General features: G+C 40.4%; 1 protein-coding gene across 1 annotated transcript; it reads left to right on the forward strand.

The window, feature by feature from the left end:
• Positions 1-3,601: 3,601 nt before the first annotated feature.
• On the forward strand, positions 3,602-4,919 carry LOC147931082 (uncharacterized). The gene is made up of 6 exons (XM_087477175.1): positions 3,602-3,736; positions 3,823-4,087; positions 4,292-4,367; positions 4,456-4,598; positions 4,678-4,762; positions 4,850-4,919. The coding sequence occupies exons 1-6, from the start codon at positions 3,602-3,604 to the stop codon at positions 4,917-4,919; spliced, it is 774 nt and encodes a 257-aa protein (XP_087333301.1).
• Positions 4,920-7,868: the final 2,949 nt, after the last annotated feature.

Raw genomic sequence — 7,868 nt, forward strand, 5'->3', positions numbered from 1 at the left:
GACCTCTCTCTATGTCGAATTATGTGCGGATTTGTAACTTGTATTAGTATTAAACAAAAAAGAAAAATCAAATTATTGCTTTGTTCAGTGCGGAATTTATGAAACCGCTAGGTAAATGGTAGTTGGGTAAAGTATATGCGGTTCATGGGCTCCAAGTATATGCGGTTCATGTGTTAACTGTTTTGGAAACCGCAAAAGTAATTTTGCGTTTCCAAAAAAAACTAAAACTACAGAATATGTCTTGATTGATAACATCACGCGGATTTTAAAAAAAAAAGCTTAAAAGGCGCACTTATGCATGTCGCCGTTCATTGCCATAATTATTAAAAACCCTGCAACTCCCAACTACAACTCTCCCTTTATTTAGAGTACCCTCCACAAGTTGCAACACATACGAAACATTGTTTTAAAAAAATCAAGTGAAAATGACGACTGCAACTCGAAAAATGCCTAATATACCCGATGAAATATTGATTAAAATCCTCGGCTTTCTCGCAGTTGATGGTTTGGAGTACCTCGCTCCAATACTGAAGGCAGGTCATCGAGGTGTAGAAACGGCGCTCTCTCCCCAAGTTTTAAAGGTTGCTAACATCTTCAGCTTATGCTGGGATCCGACGAGCTTTAAGGCACCACATCACCCAAATGGTAGAGTCCAAAATGAAGGGATCCACAGGCGTATCTTCAATAAATGCCTAGATGCTGGCAACAAACAGGCAATTTTTTTCGAAGGTTTTCGGGTTGTTGCCGACGTGGAAGACATTAAGCAAGGTATCTCACTCCTAACTCGTAACGTTCCCGCGGAATCTATAGCGACACTCGCTTGTGGGTTTTTTTCTATGTTAGATGGGAACTGCGAGATGGCTAGACATTTTCTTCAACTGTTTGATTCACATCACTACCCACTTAAATCGGAACGAGCAAGGTTTCTGGCCAAGGGGGTGTTCCGGTTGCTGTGTAGATATCAGACGGCGCGAGTAGACACATACAGGAACACATTCGTCTATCCTATTGCTCCCTTTATCCCTTCTCCGGAATGTGGTCGATTGTGTTTATTGAAGCATGGTTTCAAAAACAAATGGTATGAAGATTATGACATTGGCTGCAGAAATTGCGGCCTCTCGTGGTTGGCGAAAGCTATGTCCGAGATCCTGTAGTTACTTTTCTCATAATATGTTTCGCCCTAAACGTAATATGTAACGAATATCATGTTTTCAACGCAGTTCTTATATCTTCTAGAATCCTTCTACGGCAACTAAATCCGTTTACAATGTCTCCCTGTTGTACTACCATTTTGGTTCATGTAACACCTAGGTTGTATCCTTCATAAGAACGCGGAATCTATCGCTACTTAATATGTTGTTTACGAAAACTAAGAGGTTGGGTGCCTAAAACTCGTACCTACCCATTGCAAAACCACTTATATATAATACTAAGACGTACACAACCTGAAAGATATTAGTGTAATAACAACGTTTATAATTTCAGTGTACGTTCAAGAGAATGTACGTTTAGTGTACGTACAATAGTATATACTTTAGGCCTGGTACGTATTAGATTTTGCAATTTGCGTGTTCGTAGAATGGGAAGGAATAGTTCAGGCATTATCTCCCTTTATGCAATTATTGTTTGGGTGAGCAAAACCCCCTTTATGCAAATTAATTATAAATATATCCGCTGACGCAGATTCTTCTATTTCGTATTAGTATATACGTGGCGCCACCATAATAACAGATGTCAAATGCGTTATACACTACTTAGACAATTATTTCTCTTAAATTCCACTAGGCTCTACTTAGGGTAGACATGACAGCAATAGGTTGGACGAAGTGACAACTCCTACCCCCCAAGTCGTGTTATCTCAGCGTGATGTGATTTATATCTCAGCGAGTTTTAATTAAACAGTAGTAAGTGACGTTTGTCTCGGCGCATTACAACAATAAACGGGTAGGGTGTTAGCTAAATACGTATCTCGTTAGCGTTCTATAAATTATAATTACCAGTCCCACTGAGTGCAACCTGAACTTTGTGTTCTTCAAACACCCTTCTGTACAAGTTGTAGTTCCTACTGAAAAATCACAGCAAGATGGCGTCTGCGTCTCAAAAAATGCCTCATCTACCAGATGAGATGTTGATTATCATCTTCGGGTTTCTCGCAGTTGATGGTTTGAACTACCTAGCTCCAATAGTCAATGCAGGACCTCGAGGAGTCAAAACAGCGCTTAGGCCTCAAGTTCTCAAGGATGCTAACATCTCCAGCATTACTTGCCATCCTTCTTGGTTCCAAAAATTACATCATCGAAATCGTAGAATAAAAGAGGAAGGGATGCACCAGCGTATCTTCGAAAAATGCCTTGACGCTGGGAACGAAAAGGCAATCTATTACGAAGGTCTCCGGGTTGTTGCCGAGGAAAGCGACATTGAGGGAGGTATTGCACTTCTAACTCGTAACGTACCCGCAAGAGATGATGCCACACTAGCATGTGGATTTTTTTCTATGTTACATGGGAACCTCGACATGGCGGATCATTATCTTTACCTGTTTTTGGAATACCACTACCAACTAAATACAACTCAAACAAGGATTTTGGGCAGGGAGTTGTTCATGTTGCTGGGTAGATATCAGACGGCGCGAGAAAACACGTACAAGGATACATTCGTCTATCCGATTGCCCCTTTGATCCCTTCTCCGGAATGTGCTAAATTGTGTTTATTGGAGCATGGTCTGTACTCTCTCAACTATCGAGACTATGACATGGTGTGCAACAATTGCGGCCTTTGGTGGTTGGCGAAATCTATATCCGAGATCCTTTAGTTATATTATCTCTTTAGATGTTTCGCCCTAAACGTTTCATCTAAATGCCTTCTGTTATAAACGCAGTACTAATATCTACGTCATAGGCTTTACGCGGACTGAATCCGGCCTTTTGTTTCAATGGTTTTCTCTTCTACTTATTTTTAAGCATGTACCACTTGATGTTGTTTCCTTTCCTTTTGTAACTGTTCTATCTTGCAAAAGAACTATACACAATAGATATATCTGCCAATTGTGTATGTACAACAAAGTGTGTGTGGGTACATGGGTCCTTACGTTTGGTACGAGAAATGTATTGTTTTGTTACTACTGTGCATTCGGTTGGTGAAGTCGGGAAGTGTTCACATCCCTATGATTTCAAGGTATCGGGCCTCAATTTTAATAAGCCCATTCGGTATGGATTTGTTGTTTATTTCTTAAACTCAAACAACATTCGGTCAAATTTAATAAGCCCATTCGAACGCACATCAGAAGGCCTCAATTTTTAGAGTTTGAGTTGAGGACCCATTTAAAAATTTCAAAAATTACATCGGCCTTACTGAGAAAAACAATTTAAAAGTAAACAATACAATTTCTTTTCGCATTGGGCCTCCAATGTTGCTGGACCGGCAATTAAATTATGGTTTTTTAATATGTAAACTACGAATTAAAGTAAATTTGAAATATAAACCCGAAGAAAAACAAAGAAAGCGAAGAGTCGCGACGTTTTGTTTTATTTAAATAGCATCACCCTGTCTCCTTTCCAAACCCAGGGTAGACACGAGTAACAGGATCTTATCAGAAAAAACCATGGAGTTTAGAGTTGATGCCATCGCTGATCTTAGACCAGGAAAAACGAATTGGATTATCCAAGCGAAGGTCTTGAATTTGTGGTATGTTACTGAGTTCTTTTGGAAGCGGGTTCTGCTCCTTGCTGATACACGGGTTAGTCCACTTTGCTTTGTAAAATATTTGCACGAAGTTGTTAACCAACGCAGTGGTCTTCTACACAATTGATATGCAATTTGTAGGGTGACACAATCGAGGTGGCGTTTTTACCAGGGACCTATAAGAAAATGAGGAAGTATATCTATGATGGTGATTGGTATGAAATTAGGAATTTCAAGGTCATCCAGCCAACACTTAGGGAGAGGAATACACATCATCCTTTCCAAATCAAATTTACTGATGAGTCGACGATGGGCCTGCTCTCACCGGTGAATCAAAAACACTACTTCCGTTTCGAAGATTTGGGTGATATATCTCGAGGGAGAATTACCCATCCCATATCATTCGGTACGCTTATCTTCAATTTTCAATTACACAAATCGTTTGAAACAACGTTAAAAAACGTTTGCTAATTGATATATTTGTGATTATCACTAGTTTTTAGGCCTCATACTAAATAAATAGGTTAGTAGACAATTTCATATCAAAATACATAGGTCGTAACATTTAAAGTATGTGTCTACCCCGAATCAGATGTCTGTGGGTGTGTAGTTGGGGTGGAAGACAGAAGATTACTCGAGGGGGCAAATGCGGCCAATGAAGTTGTCCTCACCCTACTGAATGGAAGGTAAAGGAGATTTGTGCTACCTTTTCAATACATTTACATTTAAAGTTATTTCGTATTCCCGTTCAATATTAACCTGAGAAAATCTTAGGAATGAAACCCTCAAGTGTCGTGCCCTAGATGATTATGCTGCTCGCTTCATAAATGCTTGGGAAGCACTCGGGTGTCATCTTACTTTTACATCCGAACCTGTCTTTTGTATTTTGCGGTTCTGGAAGGTTGGAAGCTACGAAGGTATGTTCGATTTGATAGATCACATAAGGAAACCAGCCTTGTGAAACCATATACAACTAATTTTGTAAATGTTCTGAAGGTGCTCCTTGCCTCGTCAACACAACCGCCTCTTCGCTGTTCTATATAAAACCAGATTTCAAGGGAATGGAACATCACAAGGAGATGTAAGCTCTTTGTTTTCCTACTAAAAGACCTAATTGTATTTGTTGCTACTATCAAATACGTTAATACACTTTCTATATTTACCACAGATCTGAAATCGCTGGACGTTACTATATAGAACATATAATGGAGCACATAGGGGAGAATGCAGTACCTTGAGAATAAAGGAACCATATGGGCGAAAGGGAGAACTCAGGGAGTGTACCATATTTATTTAAAGAACCGGCACAGATCTATGCAATTTATTAACTTTTTTTTCCCCGGTGTGTTTGTACTTTTGAATGAACCCAATGTTACGCTGATTATGGATAATATATGGTTATGTTTTGTCAACAAAATATAAAATTTAGTACTCCGCAATATATGTACGTACATAACAATAGTTATCTACGATAAGTGAACATGTCAACACTATCCAACCATCGAATTATGTCCTCTCTAATGGACCATATAAAGCCCACAAACAGATATATTTCGCTTTAAAAAGCTTCTTATTCAAACAGAAAACCGTTTGCTTGAGATTTCTAAAAAGCCCACACGAGTAATAGGCCCATTTAGGGCAGCCGGCAACAATTTCTCCAACAATTATAGTTAAACAAAAATGTGGGCTTAGAAATTAAAAAGGGCCATCATAAACATGTTACAAAAAGCTATGTTGGCACTTACGAAAAAAGAGTATTATCCTCACGCCAATTAAAGATAACACGTCTATTGTCGCCCATGCACTACGTATTAGCTGGACATGTTGTACGGTTGTGGCCAACCTGTTGACACTGAGAACAAGCATGCTGTTTGCGGGGCCGCTTCGTCTCCAACGCAACCTCGACAAAAGACTTCCTCCTCGTCATCTTTGGCCTTCCTGGAGGATTCCTAACAAAAGGCGGTTTACATCTGGATGGTGTAATATCAGTAGGAATGATGCAGGATGTATCTATCGGCATTATCGCCTCCGCATACCCACTGCAGAGGCTGTCTCTGCGGAAGTATAGATGGTGCTGGTTTATAACTGATACGTTGGCCGTATATGCGGCTGCGATAGCATGTACGCATGGCATCCTCTCTAGATCAAAACGCCTACATGAACACCTCTTATACCTCAGATTGACAACATGCGTTGAGTTACCACCACTTACTTCAAATCGATCTTCATCAATTTCTTGAACCTTTAGACGCCTTGACTGTTCAATACGTGCCTATGAGTAAATCAAAGCGTAAGTTCATATAACCAAAACAACAAAACATATCCACTAACATTTTTCAGGCCTTCCGTTAACATATATATCGATGGATATGTTAATGAATGTCACACCTGTAACAGGTTCTCCACTCCTTTGGTGAGTAAAGTTGGCATTGCGGCAGCTTGTTTTCTCCTTGTAGCAAACCAACGTGTCAACATATTCCGAACAGCTTCTAGTAACTCTACAATGGGATAGGCTCTGGCAGGATTCAGTACTTTGTTTAGCGATTCTGCAATGTTGCTCGTGGTGAAGTTGTACCTATCACCAGGAAAGTGCGCCCTGCTCCACTTGGTTACATCTGCACGAACCAAGTAAGCATGCAGTTGCGGATTCGCTTCTTGAATTTGCTGGAAGATTTCTTCGAAATCAACTACACGGTACGCTGCAGCTGCTTTTTTTACCAGCCGGAATGTTTCGCTCCCACTAAATCTCAGGATAATATTCTTGTGAAGATGATAAATGCAGATTCCTTGACTTGCCAGGGGGTACACTTTAGCGATAGCTTTACCAATAGATTTATGCCGGTCAGATATCATTGCAAGCTCTTCATCATCAGGAATTACACTAGTTAATTGAGTAAAGAACCATTCCCACGACACGTCGTTCTCTGTATCAACAACCGCATACGCCAGAGGGAAAATATTAAAATTCCCATCTTGTGTTGTCGCTATCAGAAGAGTCCCTTTGAATTCACCTTTCAAAAAGGTTCCATCTACAACTACAACTTTCCGCATATACCTGAAACCCTTAATGCATCCAGCAATCGCAATGAAAACATACTTGAATCTGTCTTCTGCATCAACGACCAGTCTAGTAAGGGTCCCCGGATTAGAGGACCTCAGCCTGTATAAATATGCCGGTAATTCAGCGTATCCACTTTTAGGTGTACCCCTAACATACTCCCGCGCCTTTATAAGTGTACGATGTGCCTTCCAGTAGCCAAGCTATTATATGAAAATGGTCAGTAAAAGACATCAGCACTAAACACTATCAACTAGATCGAATTATATATATGTGCAGTGCAGGCCATAGAATCAACTAATTTCTGACAAACTCAGCAAACTTAAGCTACGATCTGTTTGTACACCCTATAAACAAGTACACTCACAGAGCCAACCATAAAACAAACATATTCAAGTATTCCAGTAGCCAACCTGTACACCATATCGTAGGTTGAGCCCATCCCCAACAAGATTTGGCACAACAGAACTTCCCACACCACCAACATAATCCTTGTATAATTGAGCTAGGATTGGTGGTTTAGCATTACGGCTACGGCCATATCGTTCCGTAACAGAGCAAGTATGTTCACGACAATATCTGCGAATATGAAACACCGGCGAATCACCCATGGTTGAAGCCCGTATTCTCCATTTACAACCTTTTACCCAACACTCAACGATTAACAAAACGGGCGTTGAATATCGAACATTGTAATCATATTTATCTAATACACTCAGCACCCTCAACCTTGCCACCAATGTTTCTTTGCTATCAAACTTATCCCCCACAGCAATATCACCACCTCCGTTTTCTATTTTGCGAACCTCCTTCTCAATTGCATCAGTTGCAGAGTTAGTCTTGCGGGTACGGTTATTTGATTCTGTGTTACACATATTTTCCTCTATACAAGACCCACCCCCAGGTCCGTCGTCCAATGATTCCTCTGCTTCATCCGGGGCGAAGTTGGTGTACAGCAGATAGTCTTCATCCCCTGAACTTGCACCATCGCTGTCGTCACAGTAATCAAATCTACTGTTGTCCTCGTCATCTGCTTCATCTTCATCTAGATCATTTCCTACATTATCTTCACCGTCTTCCTTCCGACTCTCGTACTCATCATCTTTCTCTCCCATTTCCTCTGCCACGC

This window comes from Camelina sativa, chromosome 12 (genome assembly GCF_030686135.1).
Source record: "Camelina sativa cultivar CO46 ecotype springtype chromosome 12, ASM3068613v1".
NCBI lineage: Eukaryota > Viridiplantae > Streptophyta > Magnoliopsida > Brassicales > Brassicaceae > Camelina > Camelina sativa.